At 39.8% G+C, this 24,670-nt stretch overlaps 1 protein-coding gene across 3 annotated transcripts in view; it reads right to left on the minus strand.

Annotated features, from left to right (window-relative positions):
- Window positions 1-338: 338 nt before the first annotated feature.
- Window positions 339-24,670, minus strand: part of CENPJ (centromere protein J) — a 28,237-nt gene continuing 3,905 nt past the window's right edge. For 2 of the 3 annotated variants that reach the window (XM_024217073.2, XM_024217065.2), the window contains 14 exons: window positions 23,383-23,506; window positions 20,738-20,885; window positions 17,677-17,782; window positions 15,762-17,394; window positions 11,925-12,057; window positions 9,841-10,006; window positions 7,802-8,044; window positions 7,079-7,178; window positions 5,088-5,188; window positions 3,065-3,166; window positions 1,935-2,075; window positions 1,771-1,855; window positions 1,558-1,678; window positions 339-624 (listed from right to left, as the gene is read on the minus strand). In XM_024217073.2, coding sequence (XP_024072841.2) covers window positions 432-624; window positions 1,558-1,678; window positions 1,771-1,855; window positions 1,935-2,075; window positions 3,065-3,166; window positions 5,088-5,188; window positions 7,079-7,178; window positions 7,802-8,044; window positions 9,841-10,006; window positions 11,925-12,057; window positions 15,762-17,394; window positions 17,677-17,782; window positions 20,738-20,885; window positions 23,383-23,506 — 3,396 coding nt within the window. In that variant the 3' untranslated portion in view covers window positions 339-431. Of the gene's footprint in view, window positions 625-1,557; window positions 1,679-1,770; window positions 1,856-1,934; window positions 2,076-3,064; window positions 3,167-3,870; window positions 4,771-5,087; window positions 5,189-7,078; window positions 7,179-7,801; window positions 8,045-9,840; window positions 10,007-11,924; window positions 12,058-15,761; window positions 17,395-17,676; window positions 17,783-20,737; window positions 20,886-23,382; window positions 23,507-24,670 lie in introns of those variants that run through there. The other variant, XM_024217080.2, reaches the window with a different exon arrangement.

Consider the following 24,670-nt stretch of genomic DNA (forward strand, 5'->3'; position numbering starts at 1 on the left):
GGGTGGGGGAGAGCGAGGGCAGATCCTGGGTTGCTCTTAAATTCAAAAAGTGATCTTGTGCATAAAGAGGACACTCCTTTAGGCATAAGGTTTTAATCACTTAAGACTAACTCCTGTAGTTGACAACAGCACTTGGTTTCTTTCACGAGCAAGACTTATTGCATCTGGTGATAAATTAGATATATGCTACTTGAAAGAGAATTTAGGAAGTAGCTGCAGAATGAAAGCAGATTGAAATTTCTCAAAATAAGCCCTTTTGGCAGACCAAGTCAGAAACATCTCCTTAATTTCACTGTTTATTTTAAAAATAAATTTATTTTAGACAATCAAAAACAAAATTATGTACAATATATACATTGGGTAAAGTTTTTTTTAACAAATATACACTTCTACAGTTTCGCTAGGTGCTTACAAGAGTTTCATAAGTCATGTTATAACTTCGTGTCCATTATAACATTACCATCCTTGTCCTTAACTCTTACTCTCCCACAGACATACTTTGTTTCCTGGTGTCCATTCGCATACACAGTCTTGACAGTGCCATCTGGATATTCACGTCTCTTGAACTGTGGTGTATGCAGCTCTCTCTGGCCATTGTTAAATTCTATAGTTTTGCTTCCATCTCTGTATTAAATAAAGTGTATACAATTAAATATAAAATAGACTGACAGGGCCAGCCTTAAACTGAAATTCCAACACCATACTAAAAGTTAGTAGGCAGGGGTTTAATTGAATGTAGAAACTTCGTAAACATTCTCAAAGAGCATGCACTGTTTTTCCAGAACTTTATAGTTGTCAAAAACAAACTTTCATTAAATCACAATAAAGTTGATAAATACCATCTCAGCTGATCACTAGTGTTGCAGTTAATTTTAAACAATACTAAAGCTGCATTCTGAAGGCAATTTAAAAAAAAAAGTTCAGAGAGGCTGTCTTAATAGTTAAAGCAAGGAAGGAGAGGTAGAGATCACTGAAGTGTAAAAGTATGGGAATCATTAGCAACATGCATCTTTGGAAAGTTTGTTCTTGATTTAGTTAAATCAAGGCACGGAATATAGCTTACCATCCTATTTGAAGCATTGGAAGGCCCAAATAAATTTGTCCCTGATTCAGGAAAATTATTTAAGCATGTGCTAAAGTGCTTTCCTGTTTCAGGGCCTATATTAGTACATGCGATTAAATAAATGAATGCTTGGACTCCTATCTCTTAAAAGCAGATTACTAGATGTACTTTGTGTAAATACATTATTCAGTATAAAATGCTACATTTCTTCTATATATCAGACATGATGTATCAAACATTTTCAAGTGTAAGCTTCTCGAGCTGAATAAGGTTTTAAAAAGTCTTTTCTATTACTAGTGGATATACCACAGTTATACACAAATATTCATTTTTCATCTTTTCATACAATATATCCATCTTAACTTGAAGACAAGCACTGTACACAGAAAATGAGTATTTAAGGAAGGGTGGATGAACTTCAATGTGCCAAGAACTCTCTCACCCCCCACCCATTGTGTGGGAACCTGTAGGGTATATTTAAAGCAAAAATTTACCTTTGCACACGAACAATAGTGCCATCTGGAAAAATGCTTTCCTCTCTCCCATCCATAAATAAATTCTTAATAGTTTGGTCAGGAAACGTAATTTCTTTCTTTCCATCAGGGTAATGCTTTTCTGTAACAATGTGCATATTTTGTTTCAAAATAACTATAGAAAGTTTTTATATAAAAATTAAAGTATACAGATAAAAGGTTCATAGTTTTTACCTATTTGCCCATTTGAGAAATGCAAGACCTCTAACCCATCAGGGTATGTAGTATGAGTTGTCTGGGCATCTGCATAATAGTAAATCTGTAGAGAAGAATAGATCATAAGTGTCTTAAGAAAATCTGGCCATATAAACTGTTGGAAAGATAATTTGGATACATACCACTCTTTGATCGGGCATAACTTGTTTCACATCCCCATTAAAGAATGTTACAGTTATGGTCTTTCCATCCGAACTCATTTCTTTCCGTGTTCCATTAGGGAAAAATATAAGATGACAGCCATTTTTTAAAACCTTTTCAACCTAAAAGGTAAATTACATAAAAGTGGATGTTCAGCAATAAAACTGGTAAAGTTTTCAACAACAATTTCAGTTAAAATTAAATTTGGCCATTTTAGCAGTTTGACAGTTCTAGCTATTGACAGGTAAACCAGCATTAGATGAAGAATATTTGTCTGACTTTTGCCCAGAATTTAAGACTGAGCTCTTGGAGAGCCAAGGTTTGTTTGCACTTCTCATCCAATCCTGAATTTCCATAACTTTCCATTGTCTGGTTTGATCCAATAATAGTAATAAAATGCAGCCAGAGATGCTGTTGTGGAACCAGAAAGCAATACACAGGAATAGCCATTTATGAATTTGTCAGCCACATCCCTGAAACAGGTTTCAGAGTGGTAGCTGTGTTTCTCACACTGTCAGACCATTTCTCCAATAAGCAAAGAAACTAGTTTCTTTTCCCTTAATTGTATAAATTCTTGTTAAATTGAGCATCTGGCCCAAGGACGTATTTATTTTAAATAGAGGTTTGAAATATTATTTGTAATATCATAGTACTCAGGAGCCTCAGTCATGTACATTGTACAGCACCTAACCTAACAGTCAAACAGAATAAAAAGACAGTCCCTGACCCAAAGAACTTAAACTAAGTATAAGACAAAAGACAAAGACTGATGGGGTGGGGGGAAGGATGGGAACGAATGAGATCCTCATTTTCCTTTTTTTGCTGGTTTGGTCATTTCCAATTGGACTCCAGAAAGAAACCATCTTTGTGTATATATGGAACAGTTTACAACACACAATTTTTATGAAATAGTGATTTAGGTATTTAGATTTTAACAACATTTATCTTAGACTAACTGCCTCACAAATGAAAGGGACACCCACCCAACAGCCCCATTTATAAATTGAACAAGAGAGGCATCGCAGCCCTAACAAAGATGAGTTCCCCTGGCAGCGTGAACTAATTACCCAGATTTATTCTCTGTAGCCTCTTAAAGGAAATCTGATCCTACCTTTCCATCAGGATAGTTAATTTCTCCCTGTATTTCTTCACTGCCTGTAGACACAAGAGTAGGGGGCTCTAATGGCACACATATTTCAGTAGGGGACATGTCCTGAAATGAAAATATTTCTCTAGTAAGCAACTGACAGAATGCAACCCTGTATTAATACCCTCCACACTATTGTAGTAATCATTGTACAAATTATGCCCTGTTAGGTATCATTTAAAAACTAATAACTTGCTGTCAATAATATCATGATGAAATGTGTGCATGTAAAATTTAAATCATGACTGAAGTTTGTTTATCAGACAAGTCTGGGGAGGGGATAAACCTGTTTCTCAAAGACAAAGGACAAGCCTCTTGCCACCTACAAAATGGCCATTCTTTGGCAAGGAAGGGGGGTTGGAACAAATATCTACATCTTAGCAACAACGGCATGAAACCTCTTTCACCACAAGACTCCAGCCTCACAGCGGAAATGAACTTCATTTAAGGGTAGCCTTCAGGAAAACGTATTTCAAAGGGGGACTGACCTATAAAGTGAGGGCACAAAAACACCCTAAGGTATCTCTCCCTGTCCACCTCTCACTCTTTCACCAAGATGACCAAAGAAACAGCCTTTGGGAGCAAATCCTGGCCGGAGAATTTTGGTCAGCAATGTTACTGGGAACGTGGTAAAAGATTTCACCTTGAACCAAGTCTACAGTGTTACGCTTAAGTACTAGGAAGCATTTTATCTTTATTTCTCTTGTAACCATTTCTACTTTAATGCCTTATACTAACATAAAACCTCTCTCTTTATTTAATTACAAACTTGTTTTATTCTTTGATCAAAACTACTCCAGTGTTGTCTTTAAACTGAATTGTGTGGGTAACTCCATTTAAAAGTAACAAATTGTTGGATCTGGATCCCCTTAGAGGGGCAACAAACCTAAAATATCTGAACTGTCCAGGAGAAAGCTGGACAGGGCAGAAAATATTTTTGGGGGAAATCTGGGACTGGAAGTGTGTTGGGATCACCATGCAAGTGGTAACCAAGGCTCGTGGAAGCTAGTGTGTGACTGGACTGCGCTGGCAGGCTGCAGCTATACATAGCCACTTAGGGTGTGACCTGCATGCTGTTTGTTAGGGCTCAGGTTGGGAGCTTACAGCACCAAAACATTGTGAGACACCTCAAGTTGCAAGGCAGGTGGCGATACAGCCCCTCACTGGTCTGGATTGCAACCCAGAATGTGACAGCATTAAATCAGGCTCCATTTTTGTGGGATTTTTCTGGAACATAAAGATAACCTAACTTTTCTATCACATCTGGTATCTTTTTTTTAAGCAGCCAAACTTGAGGGATTTTTCTGGAGTTGAGAAGGCAGCTCATGAAAGCAAGGAGGGACCAAGAGAATCATCAACCCAAAGCACCTAGAGAAAAGGTTTGATATAGCTTATTGGATAATGACAAATCCACACATAAGATCTGTTAGGTTTTGGCAATCAGCTTTTGCCTAGATTATAATGAGCTCCATTTTACCAAAAAATTCCAATCTGGTTCTTATCTTAAAAGATCAGTAACAGATTCCAAGGCACAGAATCATTATTCAAGTTTCATATACTTCTAGCAAATGCTACATACAGTAATTGATAAAGATGTATGTCTCAACTACCTGCATTCTTACAAAATACACTGTTCTTTCTTCAGGTAGGAGATAAACATCCAGTTTTTTCTGCAAATATTTATTAAAATTTGGTAAATTTTGTAAGATATTTTGCTTAGCTGCAATTGAACATCTCCATCACCAAACATCTCCCACTACTATAACAAAAAAAATATGGTTCCAAATACTAGATGCAAGTGTAATTTTCTGTACAGGTATTCTGCATTACCAGAGAGTAGTTTAATATTGTAGTCATTACTCGATCTTGTCTAGTGTTCTTATGGCAGTTTCACAAATCACTTTTCAGGCTGCACATTTGTGTAATGCAGATAACTATTCTATTTGGAATCAAGTCAAAATAGACAACATTCTGGTATAGGACTTACTATCATAAAAGTCCTAGAGGAATCTTCTAGTGGCATCACTGTCTTGTCAAAGTTACTCCCATCACTAACAGGTGCTGATTTAGGTCTTCTAGAAGGCTTTTCTGTTCAAATATAAATTATAAAAATTGTTAATTTTACATCGTCTCAGCAGCCAAGAAGCAGTTTGGGTGTTATAAGCAAATGTAATTATCAGAATGATAGATAAACTATACTGGATATCTGCATACCTCATGTGCTGTATTAACTTGAAAGCAGTATCTTCAGCTACTCAAGAAGAATTAATATCCAGTTAAGTGTGTTGCCTCAGATATATTATTGCTTGCTATAGTAGCAGAGAGCTACAATAAAGTCATAATAATAAATGTGCTATCTGTATTATATTTTATGTATAGATTCAAATTATAAAAAGGACCTTTCCAAAGCTCTAGGTGCCTAACTCATTTATTAATTATATAATATAATGAAATAACAGCAGAGATAATCATTCCAATAGGAACTCAGCCAGCAAAATACCTACAGAGACTCCTTTCTACCCATTTTGATTTATAGGCAGCTCATCCTTGTCCTTTTCCAAAATAACCCTATAGTATGTGTTCCAAATCTTCCAAGAATGCTGCAAGTGAGGGGAACAATTTCCAGCATCTCGAAACCCTTACAGAACAGAAAATGTCCTTCCAGCTACCCACTCTTTTATGAGGGATGTCCAGCTCAGGCACTGTTGCAGACTGTAGCTGTGGCAACATGGGACCAAAAGAAAGGCAATCTCTCAGGTACATCAGTCTCAAGACAGATAAAGGCTTTATAGGTCGTAAGCCAAGACTTTAAACTGCACCCAAAGACCAACCAACACCCAGTGAAGATCCTAGCATCATACGCTCCCACCAAAATGCCTCACTCAGTAAGTGAGCCACACCATTCTGTACCAGCCTCATTCTTTGAATGATTTTAAAGATGTAACCCCATGTAGAGTGCAAAGCTATGCTTTTGTTAAGACTATTGCAAACATCAGCAAGATTCACATCTGAAAGATTGCAACCTCCTAGCCACACGCCGATGTAAAAACAACAACAAAAAAAACCTGTTCTACTGCTGTAATGAGATAGTCAAACAGCAGCTGGGATCTAAAAAAAAAATAATCACTCCTAAAATGCAAATCTTAGTAACCAATGGTGGATGTATTCCCTCAAATCAAAGGAACCAATTATCTCCAGCTGCTTCCCCACCACCTCTACCTTCACCTCATTCTGATCTGGATTGAGCAGCCAACTCACGGTCATCCATGGCCCAATCTTAATTAGAAGCTATCTGAGTCGCATAATCTGAGTTGAAAATGACAGATATACATTTTGGTGTCATCAGCATACTGAAAACACTTCATGCTTTCTTACTAACCCACCTAATGGCCCCATATATATATATATGTTGAACAGGAGGAGATGACAGAATGGCACCCTGCAACATCCCCCACTTTAGAGGTCTTCAGAAATTGCTTTCAACTACCTCTTTTGTGATTTCTCAGAGAGAAAACAATCATGTCACTGAAGAGCAGTCCTGGGCACTCCCACTAGAGTCTGTAGGCACGAGAACACTATCTGGCGATCAAAACGGTATCCACAGCAGCTGATCGATCTAATACTACTAGCACAGATACCTGATCTTCATCCATTGCCAGGAGATCATTGACCAATGCAGCCTCTGGGCCATACCCAGTTCTGTACCCAGAGTGGGAAGGAGATCAGGGACACATCTACATACTGAGAGAGATGTATCCACAACTTTCTCCACAATCTTATCCAAGACAATATTTATTATTTATCAGAGCATTAAGTCTATTAAACTTTCACATGCATTATACTTTGACTATTTAATACATGGATTGCCTGAGGAAAATAGAGATATTACCAATTGTCAGTTTCTGCAAACAAACATTAAAACTGGCAATTTTCTTTTAAAGAGTTAATAGGATTCTCCTATTGAATAAATGTTTATACCTTTTACTGGTGAATAACCTTTCCCATTCATCTTGCTACTCTTTTCTATTTGAGGAACTGGAGACAGGAACTGGCTTTTTTGAAATCTAGTTGGTGGACTCTGAAAATACATAATCAAGAATTTATTTAGTTCAAGAATGATTTATTCAGCAATGTTATTACAGTGCAATAGCACTCATCAACACAGACCACTTGTCCATAATTTTTATTGCAATGACTGTTAATTATACACTTTTAAAGTATATTGTGGAGAGAAGAAAGACTGAGCTCCTCTTTCCTCTGCTTCCTTACCATGCACAAGCCCAAAATTTTACCTTGGTGCAGTTCACCAGGGATACGTATACTCAGACTACTAAAACTTAAACTAATGTAACTGTGAAATCATTCAGTGAAGACTGGCTGGTTTCACTTGCTAATCTTTGGAGTGCAAAGGCACCAAAGTCAGTTGCAACTGATTTCCCCATTGAACTCCAAAATAATTCAGTTTGAGAGAGCAAGATCCTGGAGAGCATGGTACCTGCATACAGTGAAGATCCAGTTTTATAGGGGCAGTAGAAGTCAACAGCAGTGTACTGTCTTACAACACCAATACACCCCCATTAAATTAAATGAAACATCCAACTGGTCTCTGAATACCAACTGAAAAAAAAAATTCAATGAGCCAAAACTCACTATATATCTGCAAAAATCAGTTTAAAATACCTCAAAACAAGCACAACTTACTACAGACTCTGCTCTCTTCAAATTCATTCCAGAACTTTCAGCTTTCCTGTTGCTTTCAGCAGCTTCTGCTTTCTTCCAAACTTCTAGACGAAATCTTTCCATGATTTTGATCTCTTCCCTTAACTCTGTGTTCTCCTTTGTTAAGGTTTCTATCTGGTTTCTAAGGCGACCGTGAGTAGTTGACCATTTTGCTTCTCTTCGCTTTAAGTCTTCCTGCAAGTCTGCAAGCTGCTGTTTTAAAGCCTTAGAAAAAATAAGTATCAACTGTTTGTAGGAGGATACAAGCCAGTCATTTTCTGCTGTATTAAAACACAGACTAGAGAAAATAGTAATCTTTCATTAGCAGTGACAGCACAGAAGACAGTGACCCAAAACAAGTGAAATCATCTTTGTGTGAAGGGCAGGAAGTGTGTTTTGTTTTCTAAAGACAGGAGTTACTTTGTATTAACTTACTTGATCTCTCTCCCAATCAGGCAGCGAGCTTCATCCCTACTCAGGCCCCTTTACACCAGATAAAAGGTCCAGAGCAGTGTAAAGGGGCTCTAAAAGCCCCTGTTCTGGCAGAGGAAGGATTACCCTGGTACAGGAACTGGAATCCTTCACAAACCTGGCCTCAGGGGCATACTGAGGATGGAGCTGCAGCACTACAGAGGTTCTGGGCAGCCTACAATATTTTAGACAGGTCACTCTCCCAGGGCTGCCTACCTTCCAGCCTCCAGAGCAGCCCAAGATAGGGAAGGTGCTAAGGAGGCTTAAAAGCCAACTTAGCTCACCTTCTCCCTGGGCTGCAAGTTCTGTGTGCAGTGTAACAAAATCTCACCCTAGGTCCTAGGGAAGGAAAAGGACTTTTTCTTAGGAGTGTTCAAGATTGTATTCTTGTCTTTCTTAATTTAAAAAAAAAAAAAAGAGGCAACTTAAGTTTCCCTATCTGTAAAATAAGGATACCGATACCACCTTTGTAAAGCACTTTGAGATCTACTGATGAAAAATGCTATATAATAATTAGGTATCATTATTATACAGAGACGTCTGGCTAGATGGTTTGACAAGGGTTATGCTGCCATGTAGATTATATTTGGTTTCACATTTCAAGCCAAAATATTAACACTGTGAATATATATAAATATGCATAGAAAAAATCCATTGGGCATGATGGGCCAGGAAGCACATCATGTATAGTTACAAACTTAATAGCAAATGAAAGGATTTTTTAGGGCAGCCTAAACAACAACAACAACAACACATTTTCTATTCCTCTTTTTCTCCCCAAACAAGCTCACAGGAGATCAGAAATTAAGTAATTTGAATTAAATAAATTGCAACCTTAGATTGAGTTAACCATATAATAATGGATAATTCAGTCACTAACTATAGTAAGATATTAAAAAGGAAATCCAAAATTCTAAAAGATAGAGGGAAAGAGATCTGAGATACCAAGATTACAATAAACTACATTATTCACCCTAGTAGTGACTAACAAGTCTTATCTTTTTCAAAGCGATAGGATTAAACATGATGGAAATGAGAAGACATGTTTATGCATCAGACACATTATAATCAACATCTATTATGAGATAAAACTGCTTAGAATGCAACAATTATGGACAGAATGATGCTTGATACAGGTTCAATTTTGCATTCAATTCACTACAGTGAATGAATTTGTTTGCAACATACTTATTACAGTAATATTTTGTAACTTGATTTAGGTTTATTGGTTTGATGTCATGTTCTTTGTTAGTGCCATTCTGAACCTTTTTTGTTATGGGAGTCTGACAGAAGGACAACAGTTCTTCAGTAGTGTTTTTTTGTTTTGTTTTTTAAAGCAAAACAATATTTGTGTGAAGCCTGTGATTTTCAATGTGGGAACTACTGATGGATGCCAAGTATCTTGATCTAGTTTGAGAATATATTATATATATATATTCTCTCTTATTGAACCCCTTCAAATTAACAGAATCTACGAATTCCAAATTGCACAACTGTGAAAAGCTGAAATTTCACTCTGAAGATCAGAACAATCTTTAGATTTTTCTTACCTGAATTTCATCACGCTCCTTTTTATCTGGCATCGCTCTAGCTGCTGTGGAATATTTTTCAAAAACTTTACGGTCTTTTTGGAGTTTTCTCGTTTCTTCTTTTTTAACTTCTTCTATCCGAGCCAATTCTTTTTTTTTCTGCTGTTCAAAGTCTGCTATTTCTCTCCTGAAATTACACAAAGTAGCTTATTGTTCGGGAATAGAACAACTTCGAAGTCTGGAGTATTTATTTAGAATTTTACTCCTCAGTAATTCAAAATAGTATCTCCTGTTCCCAGAAAGACTTTCCACTGTAAATAAATTACACACAATATATATTTAGTCAGAAGGATCTCCTCACTGCCACTGCTGAAGTCTTAAGAATCATCTCTGCAGTTCCCACTAACAAGAATCCCCTCCATATTTACTGTTGCTTTGACTGACAACTGGACAGGACCTTTTTTCAGAGACTGCAAATAACATTCCTTAATTGGCAAAAGGGATCACTATCATCCAACATAAGGCATTCCCTCTCCTTCCTCCGTCCCTAACTCTACCCCTTTACCAGCCTACATGTGCCCAGGAAGGTTTTTCCAGGAACAAACATCTGATCAAAAAGACAGCATCAGAGTCACATTTTAGCAAGACACCAGGTAAAAGCATCAAGCTCTGGAAAATCATTCTTTTTTTTTTTTTTTTTTAAAAGATAGTTTTAAATGAGTCAAAGTATATTAAAAAAAAAATCTCCCAACCATATGAGCTTTCATACTGAACAAGTTGGGTATAGCTTTTTTTAAATCATGTTTTGATCCATTTTCTAGAGTAGCAACTTGAGTGATTAATTATACAGTGTAGGCTATTTATTGCATGTTATACATTTAAACTACCTATCGTGTCAAACTTTTTTTACCTAAATCTACACTATTATATTCTAAGAGATGTCAATTACTTACCTATATACTAAATATATCAGGGGTGGCCAAACTGTGGCTCACCAGCCACAGGCGACTCTTATAGTTAAAGTGTGGCTCGCAGAGCCCCTCCATTCTCTACCTACCAGACTTGGGGCAGGTGGAGCTCGGGGCTTCTGCCCAGTGGGAAGGGAGTCTAGGGGCTGCAGCCCTGCAGGAGGCGCCTGCTGGGGCTCAGGACTTCAGCCCCTTCTTCCTGAAGCCCCACGCACTAGCAGGCACCACTCATGGGGCTGAAGTCCCAAACCTCACCACCCTGCCGCAGGGCTGAAGCCCCGAGCAGGTGCCCCCAGCACTCAGACTTCTGCAGATCATCATATGCAGCTCCAAGGATCAGTAACTTTGGCCACCCTTGAAATAGATCTCTAATATTTACTACTACCCAATACTGCTGTGCTTACCTGCAGATTTGCTCATTTGCCTATCTATTGATAGCTCTAACTCAGAGGTGGGCAAACTACAGCCCACGGGACCCTCCTGAGCTCCTGGTCCGGGAGGCTACCCCACAGTCCCTCCCCTGCTATTCCCCCACACACACACACACATACATACACACAGCCTCAGCTCGCTCCGCCGCCGGCGCAATGCTCTGGGCAGCAGGGTTGAGAGCTTCTGGGGCAGCGCAGCTGCAGAGTCCAGCCTGACCCAGTGCTCTGTGCTGCGCAGTAGCAACGGCATGGCTGGCTCCAGCCAGGCAACGCGGTTGTAGTGCCAGCAGCCACCAGTGCTCCAGGCAGCATGGTAAGGGAGCAGGGAGGTTGCATAGAGGGCAGGGGAGTTCGGGGGGGGGGGTGGATAGGGGTCGGGGCGGTCAGAGGGCGGGGAACGGAGGTTGAAGGGGGGCAGTCAGGAATGAGAGAAGGGGTTGGATGGGGCAGCGGGGGTTCCAGGGGCAGTCAGGGGACAGGGAGCGGGGAGAGATGGATGGGGCAGGAGTCCCAGGAGGTGGTGGATAGGGGTTGGGGGCTGGGCCACGACCCCTTCCCCTAACCGGCCCGCCATACAATTTCCGAAACCCTATGCGGCCCTCAGGCCACAAAGTTTGCCCACCCTTGCTCTAACTAAACAAACAGTTAAGGAGATGTATTTACTAAGCAAATAAAATACACTGAAATACTTCCATTGAAAAATTACCTGAGATTTTCTAAGGAGTTCTCTCGTTCTTCACGGAGTTTTGTTAGAGATGCATTTTCAGCTCTGAATCTTTCAATTTCTGTTTCCAATTCAACAAGCTTCTCTCTGAGTACCCGGGATCGAACAATGTCTCCTATCAGGGAACAGGTATACCCAAGTTAAGAGACATTCATACAGAGTGTTGAAGTATACACTAAATTGTCAGATATAAATGATTTCATCAGTTGATCTTACTCTGAGGTATAAATAACTAGTCTCCAAATAATACAGTAGGTGATAAATAAGTCAGTCCTTATCAAAGCAATCTGTGCTTTTTGTTCAACCATCTCCGGTTTTGAATATATTTGTTGTACAGGCACAACAGGGTATGCAAGAAATACAAATTTAAATCTGAATTAGTCTTCAAAATAGAGTAATTCTCATTGAAGTTATGATCAGGGTTCATACAGGGTGGGGGGCATGGAGGGGAGGTGGTCAGGCTCTTCAAAGCTGTGCCCACAAAATAAACTCTGCCCATGCATGTCAGCAAAATAAGACCAACTTCAAAGTATATTATGCAGATATTCAAAGTATGATTGTTCATACTCCCTAGGTTCGGTGAGCTTGGCTCAACCTCAGTAGGTACATCTACCCAAAGAGCAGCAAGCCCCCAGCCCGGGTTGACAGACTCTGGCATTCTCTAGGTTTCTTAAAAAAAATATATAGATAGATATAGGTATATATAGCTGTATAGACAGCTCTTCAAAATAGCAGCTCGGGCTCTGAAGCCTACCCCTTCCTCCCTTGGCTTCAGAGCCCAAGCTGCTACTTCGAAGAGCGGTCTACACTGCTATTTTTTTTTTTTTTTTTTTTTTTTTTTTATAAAGAGTACTAGTATGAGCCCTGCAAGCTTAAGTCTGTTGATCCAGGCCGGGAGTCTTGCTGCTGTGAGCTTTGTAGACGTAAGTAAGGCTCGAAAACACCCATGGGGTCTGTTAGGCTCTTCTTGATTGGAAGTTTTTTTTTTTTTAAATGGTGGTATCTCCTAACCACTTTCCACTTGGGGCACCAAAGTGAAATGGTGCTCAAAGTTTCTTGTGGAGATCTATGATCCTTCATCTCCTTTCTTACATGAGGAATGAAACAGTTAATATTGATGTTTAAATCATTGTCACTGGGCATCTGAATAAACACCTTCCTAAAATTAATGAGGCAGTTCTCTCTGCATTGGTTACACACAGACATTTTTTTAAAATTTCTTCTCAACCAAAACACTAGAGGCTTTAATTTAAAAAAGCAAGCAAGCAGATTCTGGATAACAAGACAAATCTGAATCCATACCCTGTTTATGGTATAAAATTATTTTGCCAGACATTAAATGATCAACAACGTGCTTTTTGTATTTTAGTACGTATCTAGATCAATTTTGCTAAGTATTTTTCCAGTAAGGGTTTGTTAGAATTGCTGAATTTATTCAGGTAGTTAAGAGAAGGCAGATGTGAATACAGATTGAGAACAATGGGGGGGAAAAGTGGCATTACATTTGACAATGTAACAAAGTTGTTTCTAAATCATCTACATACACAGATGTAGTGTTGAGTCCATCCTCCCAGGCCTAATAGCCTACGAAACCGAACAACCCAGGATCTGAACTCTTAACATACAGGCTGCAGTGCATTTTGCTACCACTAAACCATTGATAAAGTCCAGGTCTCCAAAAAACCAAAACAAACAAAAACCACAATAACAAACAATGCTCCCTCACATATTTTTGCATTAGAACAATCAGCTTGTGTACTTAAAAAGAATCCTACTGACCAGCAAATCTAAATTATTAAAATTAGGTTGCTGTAAAGGATGATGAAAAACTATCAAAGGAAATGTAGCTACAAGCCTAAAGATTGACTCTCTAGTAGGAAGAAGAATTGTGCTCTGAAGATTGTTAGGAAGCAGCCAATGGGAGCTGCGGGGGCAGTGCCTGCAGGCGAAGGCAGCACACAGAGCTGCCTGGCCACGCCTCCACCTAGCAGCTGAGTGAGGAGCATGTCGCTACTTCCAGGGAGCCCACCAGGTAAGCGCCGCCCAGGGCCCGTCTCACCCCATCCCATGCCCACTCTGCCCCCTCCCACCACCCAAACTCTGCTGCTGCGGGGGGGGGGGGAAGGGAGGGAGGAGTCACGTAGGGAGCCTGCCAGCCCCGCCAACCCACCAGCACCTGCGGGGATCCCAGGCTGCGCGCTGCTGCCTGCCCTCCTCCCCAGCACCAGCGAGGGTCCCCCCTCCAACAGGGATCCCAAGCCATGCACCGCCACCTGTCCCCCTCTCCAGCACTCAGGCCATCCTCCCCCTCCCCCCAAGTTTTAGTCACAGGTATTTTTAGGAAAAGTCATGGACAGGTCATGGGCCGTGAATTTTTGTTTACTGCCCATGACCTGTCTGTGACTTTTACTAAAAATACCTGTGACTAAAACGTAGCCTTAATTATGAACTAGGTAGAGCTGGTTGAAAATTTTCTAACAAATCGGAGTTTTGTCAGACAACACCAGTTTGTTGAACCCAAAATGTCTCGTGAAACCAGGTCAGATTCAACGAACTTTTGTCAAGTCACTAGTAGGGTTCTGATGGAACCCAGGTTCCCACAGTTGAAGAGCAGCCCTATCACACCAGGGCTTCCAGCCTCCCTGTTGTGGAGCCAGCAGCTCAAAGAACTGGGAACCTGGAAACCTGGGCTTAGGGCTCCTAGGCAACCCCATCTGGATGGACATACCTGGGCCAGAGACCCCAATGATTCTAGACTCTCAGACCAGCTGCCTCTCTGCTGCCCAATTCCCAAGTGGCCAGCCCTCGGAGATGGAGACCCCGGAAGCCCCAGAGCTGACTGACTTCTGAGGTTATTAGCAGTTATGAAAATGAAAAGTGTGTCAAATTACAGTCAGCAGCTTCCAGACCCAAGGAGCGTATTTTGTTTTGGAAATACCAAGTGTTGGTGTTCCCAAAAAAGATTCAGGATTTCCAGTTCGAGACATTTTGGAAAATTTGGTTCTATTCTGATTTGGAACAAAACCAAATTTCAAAGTAGCAAAATTTCTTGCAAACCAGAAATCTCAAATTTCAGCCCACTCTAGAACGAAGTTCTAAGGGCCTGATTCTCCTCTTACTTACACTAGTTTGACAACTGGGGAGAGGGATAGCTCAGTGGTTTGAGCATTGGGGCCTGCTAAACCCAAGGTTGTGAGTTCAATCCTTGAGGGTACCATTTAGGGATCTGGCAAAAATCTGTCTGGGGATTGGTCCTGCTTTGAGCAGGGGGTTGGACTAGATGACCTCCTGAGGTCCCTTCCAACCCTGATATTCTTTAAACACACACTAATTCCAGATTTCATTGACATTATTCATGATTTGCAGCAGTATCAATGAGTGGAGAATCAGACTAAATATTGATATTTGGCATGAATCCCTTTCAGTAACTTCAATTAATAAAATCTACAAATAAAGTGATCTGAGCATCTAGTTAAAAAAAAAATTTTGAAATCATGTCACTGGTCACTTAAACATTTTTTCTAATACTACTGCAAGAGCGCTGCACGGATACCAAATTTGTATCTACATCCAAGCCGTAAAAACGAGTCACGAATATCTGCAGATTTGCACAGCTCTAGCTATTGCTCGTTGCTGATATAGCAACAGTTCAGCACAAGTTTATGACAGCACACACTAAATTCGCATGACGGATAATTAACAGAAACTGCAAGACAACACCAGTAATTTTTTCATTCCTCTCCATTATTTTGATTGCATGTTTTAAGAACACCTAGTGCTCAGTCTACAGTGATGTATGTGTGTTTATTATTCTCTTACCTCCTGGTTCTTCTTGTCCCACATTTGATTTGGTTTCATGCCTTGCATGACAGTCTGGCTTCTGTTTAGGTTTCAGTGAAGGAAAGAGTTTCATCATGAGGTCTGATGTGGGAGGTGTACTTGCATCACCATCTGTCACACTCTGTTTGGGCAAATCATCTCCCTTCTTTATTGAAGCAACCTTCCTCTTTATTGTTTTATCTGGGGCAGCCATTTCACTTTTATTGTAATAGTCAGTTTGTGGAGGTACTTTAATGGTATCATTTTGGGGTGCTTCATGTTGAATCTCATTTTCTTGAAGGTCAGTCCATGTTCTTTCATCATCAAATTCAACCTTATTCCTATTTGTACATGAAACACTTCTTTGAGATTCAGACACTTTGCTATTACTCTGATTTGGTAGCAAACTGGATTCATCACTACTATAATCTTTGTCCGATAAGTCAAGATCAACATCCCTACTTTTGCTTTCTTTGCTGAGGTCTTTGACAGGTCCTGTGCAATCACAGAATGCTGGATTATCTTCTCTGATGCTCAAAATGAACTTTTTAGCATCTTCATTTGCACATTTTAAGGTGGTCTCATGTTCCTCCTCAGACTTTGTAGTAATGACACTGCTTCCATCATCTTTATCTTCATTTACATTCCATTCAGTGCTTTTTAAAGTTGGAGATGCTGTAGTGGAAGAAGTCTGAAATATTTTACTATCTGTTTTATTGAATTGGTCTCTTAGTCTAATAGATGCCCTCAAATCCAAGACTGTATGTGTAATTGCCCTGTTTTTATTTCCTTGTAAGATAATTTCTGCTTTTTTATTTTTGTTATTTATAATATCTAGTGCATTCATCTGCTGCTGCAGCATTGTTTTGACAGGGGTAGAAGACATTCTACGGCCTTTTGAAATTTGCTGATCTCGATCCAAGAACATTTGTACAAATGAGGAATTACTCGAGAAAGATACTTCATCAGCAGCCTGTTCTAGAAACAAAAATTCATCTAATTCTATGTTCTCTTTTTCCTTTTCTTTTTCCCAGTTTTCCAACTTATTTTGGAATGAAAGTTCAAAAGACAGTTCTGGATCTTTTACAGGGTGACTTGTAGAACATTTGGAAAGAGAAAAAGTTTCGGTAAATTCTGTGGACAGCTGAGGCTTTTCTGTATCTGAAAAGATGTCAATTGGCCCGGCAAACTCCATTATGTTTTCTTTATTTTCAAATTTGTTGTTGATTTCTGATCTGAAAGAATCTCTGAACTGTCCAAGATTCTTCTCAGTCTGCAGTCTCGCTGTTGGTGGCGATATATTTTTTCCAATATGATTCTTGAGTACTATGGCCTTCTGAACAGGGAAGACAGAATCATTTGTTGTTTTAGCTGCTCGGTTACATTTTTTAGAGGGTACAGCAAAATTCTCAGAAACCTGTTCCTTGCTTAAAGGTGCAGTTTTCCGCTGTATTTGTGGTCTGTCCACTTTAACAACATTTCTGTCCTCTAAAGTACTTTGCTGAGTCATCAGTTTGCTTTCTTTATACTTAGTTACTTTAGATTTGGCATTAGTGAACCTAGTTAAGCCTTCTCCCCGTTTCAGAAAGGGCCGTCTTGTCAGTAGTTTCTGAAAGGTTGATCTTCCTACTTCCTTAAAAAAACACAACACCACAACATTAAAACTTCCATTATATATTTACATACTTATCTAAGTAAGGCTTACTAATATGTAAAGTTACACAGTACCTGTCCCACTATAGTTTTAAGGAAGGTGAAAATCTTTAAAAAATAGAATTGTTTTTAAGAACTTGAATATTGCATATATAAAGTTGTAAGCTCTTCAGAGCAGGGACCTGTCTTCTCACATGTTTGTAAAGTTGCTAGTACATTTTGGGAAAGTATACAAATAACTGTAGTGTTAATAATAATTAACCTGTTGCTCCTCTTTTTGCTTCAGGCGCTGGTCTTCTAATCGTATCTGTTCTTCAAGGAATTCTTCAAACGTCTGTTTCCTCTCCTGAATCCCAGCTTTAATAGGCCTAGTATAATTTTTTTAAAGTTACAAACACCAATGTTAAAGTTAAATATTTGTTTGACAATGCAATTAAAAATGTAATTGATCATACAACATATGAAAATTATATAAGCAGGTAAGGAATTAAAAAGTTCTTTAGTCATTTAGGTATCCAGTGGCAAAGCTAAAGCTATTTAATTTAAAGAATGCGCTAGATTACCAGCGATTCTCAAAGACAAGCACAATGATATTACAGTAGAACCTCAGAGTTACGGACACCTCAGGAATCCCTGAGTTCTTCTGAATAAAATGCAGCTCCGGCTCCAACAGTTCACACTCTGGGCCAGTTTCCAGAGGCACCTACTTTACCGGCAAGCTTGTCCCCCTCTCAACTGGGATTGGCAGGGGGATGTGAGGGGTGGTGGTGGTGAAGAAAACAGAGCATACCCCCCTCCCAGCCGGTGGGAGGTGGTGAAAACAGCTTCCTCCCTCCTTCCTTTCCCCCCTGGCCGGGGGAGAGGGTGAAAACAGCACCCACGGCTTATAGGAAAGCAGTGCAGACCCCAGTGCTGCTTATGCTCCAGCTGCCTTGGGCTGGCAGCGGAGGTTCACAGCTTTGCCTGCGAATCTCAGCGTCTTCACTTTCTTACTTTCTAGCAGTAAGTTGGTGTCCTGCATGTGGGGGTAGGGGTGGGGACAGGCAGCCCAGATATCCCTACCTTTAAGATGCAATGCACAGTACAGTATTTGCTTTTTTTTTTGGTCTCTGCTGCTGCCTAATTGGTTACTTCTGGTTTCACGTGATGTTCGGTTGACGGATCAGTCCGTAACTCTGGTGTTCATATCTTTGAGGTTCTACTGTACTTTATCACGTTTGTTTTAAGTAACCATGAAAGGCACGTGTGATGCATGGCTAGAAAGGGTTAAACATCCTGCAAAATAAATAACCCACAGAAGACATGTGGGGAGATAATATTTGTGGTTTTGTGTGTTTACATATGTATGAGTAGGGTGGACGATATATTCAACAGTCCCTGTCTATGCTGTATTCTGATAATTCAGAGGTCAAAAGAACATCCTATCATGTAAATGAATTGTAAACATGGGATATCTCAGTATTCATCTCTCTTTGAAATGTACTGTGAATGGTGGAGGAACAAGCAAACCCTTATGTTAATTCGTATAGCTAAGTACCAGTGATGGACCTCCTTCAAAGTCATCCTAATTACCTTTTGTTCCCTGAGGAATTCCAACTTGTCAAAAGACATGAAATTGTATAAAAGATCCTTGGGTCCTGATTCGGTCATCTCAGATCTGCTTAGACTTCATCAGGGGAAGTTTGAGTTGCAAGACTGAGGTCCCAGTTATGCTGGTACGCCCTGAATATGAGATTTGGACATTGGACTGTGACCTATGAACTGAATTCTAAAGGAACTCTTTGCAACTACAAAGCTCACCATCTCTGCTGTGAATCTGAACCTCAATGAATTGAACTCATGTCTGTATATATATTGATATTTTAACCATACTCTCTCTTGTTTTTTTAATAAATTTTAGTTTAGTTAATAAGAATTGGCTGTAGCATGTATTTGGGTAAGATCTGAAACATTCATTAACCTGGGAGGTAATGTGTCCAATCCTTTGGGATTGGTAGAACTTTTTCTTTTATATAATGAAATAAGACGTACAGAAATTATCATCATATTTGATGTGGGTACCTGGATGGAGGCCTGAGGCTGGATCACTGTAAGGGAATTGTGTTGTTTGGACTTCTGAGTAACCAGTGAGGTAATAAAGAAGCTGTTTTATGCTGGCTTGGTAAATCTAGGTATTGGAATATCCACCAGCTTTATGGGGATTGTCTGCCCCATTTTTTTCCAGTTCACCCTAATTGAGTGACCACAGCTGGCTCCCCACTAGGACCTTAGTCACAGCACATCTAAATCTTGCTGCTGCTTCTTACACTGGATGTCAAAGATCTTATCCTTCCACTATGCCAAACTCTTATCCAGGCCCTGGTCATGTTCCAAATGCCTACACTGCTATAAACATCCATGGCTGGCCCATGTCAGCTGACTCGAGCTCATGGGGCTCAGGCCGCAGGGCTATAAAATTGCAGTGTAGATGTCCAAGAGTGAGGAGGGGTCCCAGATCCTGGGTGACAACCTGAGCCCAGACATCTACACTGTAATTTTATTGCCCCGCAAGCTACAGTCAACTGACATAGGCCAACTGCAGGTGTTTTATTGCAGTGTAGACATACCCCTTGTGTCTTGACTTCTCCAATTTTGCACTGAGGGCATTCAAAATGCTATTGTTAAGGTCATCTTCGTAGCCTGTCACTCTGACTACATCACCCCTCCTCTTTCACTTCATCAAACACAGACTTCCTGTCCATGCAAGCATGGACATGCACAACTTAGCCCTGTTCTATTTAACCCTACGATCATTTTGGTTTCGCTTCATCAGTAATGCCAGTCTTTACCACCCATTAGTCCATTTTACACCCCCTCCCCTGCCCCCACACACAAGAGAGACTCCCTATCAAAAGGTATAAAGCCATCACCTTATCCTCTTCCACATCTCTCCTTCAGACTCACCTCTGCCATGATGCTTACAGAAAAAGGCCATCTGATAATAGCTATGCCAGAGAAAGTTGTGATTACTGCTACTGGATTGACTCATTACAATTATAGTTGTGCACACAGTAAAGCTATGCCAAAACATGATTTTGGTTTACCATTACCTTATCCCTACACATTTATTTCATCCACCTGTTATGCCACACCATAAGACTTTAGGGGCAGGGACTTCTTTTACCATATCTCTGTATAATGCCTATAACAATGGGGGCCCACTTGGTTTAAAATTTAATATTTGTGTTTGCGTGGTATCTAGAAGCCCCAACCACTTTCAATCAGGTCTTAGAACTTGGTCAAAAAAGATTGGATAAAACTATTACTTATAAGCTTACATTTACCTTTCCTCTATGTTAGCTGCTTGTAAGCATTTTCTTCCATTGGGACTTTCAGACAAATCTACATTTCTTGAACATAAATGATCAGCGTCACTGTCTTCACCTCCAACAGACTTTTCCATCTTTTGTTTTGGACACCAAGTGCTTTCTCCTATGAAATGATGGATAGGAGTCTTTTTTTCTAATGTGGAACCAGTTTTCAGCTTGTACTTTAAAAACCAGGAACAACATTCAGAGGCAATTCACAGATTACAAAGTCAAAAGGGACTATTGTTATTTAGTCTGACCTGGGTAATACAAAGCCATGAGACTTCCCTCAGTTAATTCCTGTTTGAACTAGAGTGTCTCTTTTAGAACATCCAATCTTGAATTAAAAATTTCCAGCGTTGGAGAATCCACCACAACTCTTGATAGTTGTTCCAATGGATACTTACAGTCATTTAAAAATTTGCACCTTGTTTCCATTCTGAATATGCCTAGCTTCAACTTCTAGCCATTGGATTCTGGTATACCTTTGTCTACTAGGTTGAAAAAACATCTATTATCAAATTCTTATCTCCACTTCTAGACTATGATCAAGTCACCCCTTAACTTCCTCTTTGATAAACTAAATAGATTGATCACTATAAGGCATGTTTTCCAATCTCTTAATCATTCTGTCTCTTTTGTGAACCCCCTCCAATTTTTCAACCTCCTTCTTGACTTGTTGGCACCAGACCTAGACACAGAATTCCAAGAGTGGTCGCACCACTGCCATATACAGAATATAATACTACTACTCAATGTTCCTATTTATACTTCCAAGGCTCAAATTAACTCTTGACCACAGCATCATGCTAGAAGCTCATGGTCAGTTGATTATCCGCTGTGATCCTAATACTCCAATAGCAGAGTCAGTTCTTTCCAGGATAGAGTCCCCCATCCTGCAAGTACAACCTACATACTTTGTTCCCAGATGTATGACTTTATATTTGACTGTACTGAAATGCATACTATGTGCCTGCACGCAACTTGTCAAGTGATCTAAGCACTGTGTATCAGGGACCTGTCCTCTTCATTATTTACCATTCCCCCAATTGTGTGTCATCTGCAAACTTTATCTGTAATAATTTCATGTTTTCTTCCAGCTCATTGACAAAAATGTTAAAAAGCATGAGGCCACAAGATATAAAGGGCCTGATCTTGCTGACATTGAAGTGAATGGCAAAACTCCCATTGGACTTCAATAGGGGTAGAATTAGGCCCATTGGCTGACAAATATATAGCCTAGTGACAGGCAACTAGGATTTAATTACCATCAAGTGATCCAATAGTTAACAGAAAATTAAATGTTTACTGTAGCCTAGGAAGATACTAAGATCAATAACTATGAAAAGACTCCAACTCTAGAAAATTCTTTCAATAAATTTAACTAACCAGTAGTATTTTTGTGGTCCTCGTTCTTCAAATCGTTTTGCATTTTCAGAGATGCATCTAGACCAGGGGCTCTCATTGCACCGCTACCCACTTCTGACAAAAAATTACTACTTGACCTCAGGAGGTGGGACCGAAGCCTGAGCCCGGCGGGGCCAAAGTCCCAGTGCCCCAGGAGTGGGGCAAAGCCAAAGTCCTTGCCAGTCCTCAGGCTTTGGCCCCAGATACTGGGGTTTTGGCTTCGGGACCCTGGCACGAGCAAGTCTAAGCCAGTCCTGGTAACCCCATTAAAACGGGCTCGCGACCCGCTGATCTAGACACTGTTTCTCACTGATAGAATCTGAAGATAAACTGCTCTTTAAAGATAAGAAGCATTCCTTGTTGTTTAATTTTTGTAGTAATTTACTCTTGTGTACGTGAAGAAACAAAAAGAAAAATCATCCAGGATCTGAGCACTATCTCCACTGAGATTCTGGTACACAGGTGGTGGCAAGTAAGGCACAGTGTTTGAACTAGCTGGATGTCCATATCGTTGACTCAGATCTCCTGACTTTTGAGCAGAGTCTTGAAGGGGGAGGGGAAAAAATGCATTATGCTTTGTATTTCCATTACAATATTGTCGTCTCTGCGAGGAGGAGACAGCAGCTCCAGAATTGGATTGGTCAAATGGACCCCTCCCCCTAGAGTTCCTGGCAGGAACAGGTGCTTTTACACACATCTGGCCAGTCTGTAGCTAAAGGTTTTTTTTCTTCCCCTCCAGATGAAGCCTAAGGTTATTTCTGTGGGGTGGGGAAGAGTGAAAAAAGGCACTTTGGGTCAACAGTGATGAAGCAGGTTTTCTGAGATAGCTGAACAGAGAGAAGGGAAAGGGATATGTTTGGAGGGAAGGGGGGAGTTTAAGATTCACTTTTTTAAATTTTGTTTTTATCACTATTTTTCTGTTTTTTCTATTTAGACTAAGTTCTCCAAGGCAAGGGCCCTATCATGCTACATGTTTGTACAGCACCAAACACAACAAGAACCCAGTCCTGGTTGAGGTGTTTGGATGCTACCGTAATATGAATGTTGATTAGTAGTTTTTAAAATATTATTTTAAATAATGCAGTGTTTACCTGGGACTAATCCAGTAGTTTTGTGATATTGTGTGAAACGGTACTCAACATTTTAAATAGAATATTAAAATTAAAGTGTTCCGTTTCCTTAAGGTATACTGTATGCTTTACTTCTCCACTTACCAGGGAGTCCTTGATGGCCAGATACCATGATAAGTAGTTTCTTTTGCTCTTCCATAAGCCTTTGAAGTTGTTCCATCTGTTGCTTCTTCAGCTGTTCTTGTTTCTGCTGTTGTATTTCTTTTAGCTTTATCAAGTATAAAAACCAAATATGTTTGAAGTCAATAGTTTTCTTAGAATCTGAGAATAAACTAGCATGAAATGCTTTTTATATTTCTTGCATGAAGATGCTTTATTATAACAAGTGGCATTTGAACAGGATGTAAACAAGCTATGTTAAAACTAAGCCCTACACTCACTAATAGTATATTTTTAAACAAATTATATTGAAGGTATTTCCTCCAGTGACCAATTCTTTAATAGTTCCACTAGCCTTTAAATGGACCAACTTGTAAATTATATAGAAAACCCCACCTTGAAGACTTTGAGAAATTTTTTTGAAAGATATCAAGATTTGACTAATATTTATGTTTGTACTAGTATCTTTTTATTAAGATTTGAAATATCTAATGAAAATAAAATCCTTATCATAGGAATTCATCCTGTTGCTCATTTCTTATTTGAAGTCATAATATAACATGTGACATCTCAGTTAGTTACAGCAGAAAAGGCTTTGATGCAACAGAGCAAATGAAAAACAAGAAGCACTAAAGAACATTTAGAGTTATAATGCCCCAGTGAGGCAAGGAAGTTTTATACTGATTAAAGTACAGAGGTACTAAGTGACTTAACCATGGGCCCCTAATTGCCACCCTTACATAATAGTGCCGTATTCCACAGGCAATCCCATTGAAAACAAAGAGATTACTTGCAAAAGTAAAATACTACTCAAACGTGAATAGAGGTGACAAATCACACACACACACACACACACACACACACACAGAGTTAGTGGTCAAGTTGAGAACAGATTCCAGGTCCTGACTCCAACTCTTGTATTCTTACCACTAAGTTGTACTTCCTCACAAAGTGTTCTATTCTCATGCTGGTGTCTTCGTTAAATAAACAGGAAAGTAACCACCTCCAAAACATATCACAACTCATGCACACAGGCAGTCAGAATGGTTTCGAAGGGCTTGGCTACACTTGCGAGTTACAGCGCAATAAAGGAGCCCCGGGCGCACTAGCTCACTACCCGTCCACACTGGCAAGGCACGTAGAGCGCTCTGACTCCGCAGCTACAGTGCTGCTGGTACTCCACCTCGGCGAGTGGAATAACGTTTGCTGCGCCCCCACTGGAGCGCCGCGGCACCAGTGTGAACGAGGTGTTGCATTACTGTGCTTTGATTGA

The sequence above is a fragment of the Terrapene carolina genome, unplaced genomic scaffold (genome assembly GCF_002925995.2).
Source record: "Terrapene carolina triunguis isolate 2854851 unplaced genomic scaffold, T_m_triunguis-2.0 Scaffold138, whole genome shotgun sequence".
NCBI classification, from domain to species: domain Eukaryota; kingdom Metazoa; phylum Chordata; order Testudines; family Emydidae; genus Terrapene; species Terrapene triunguis.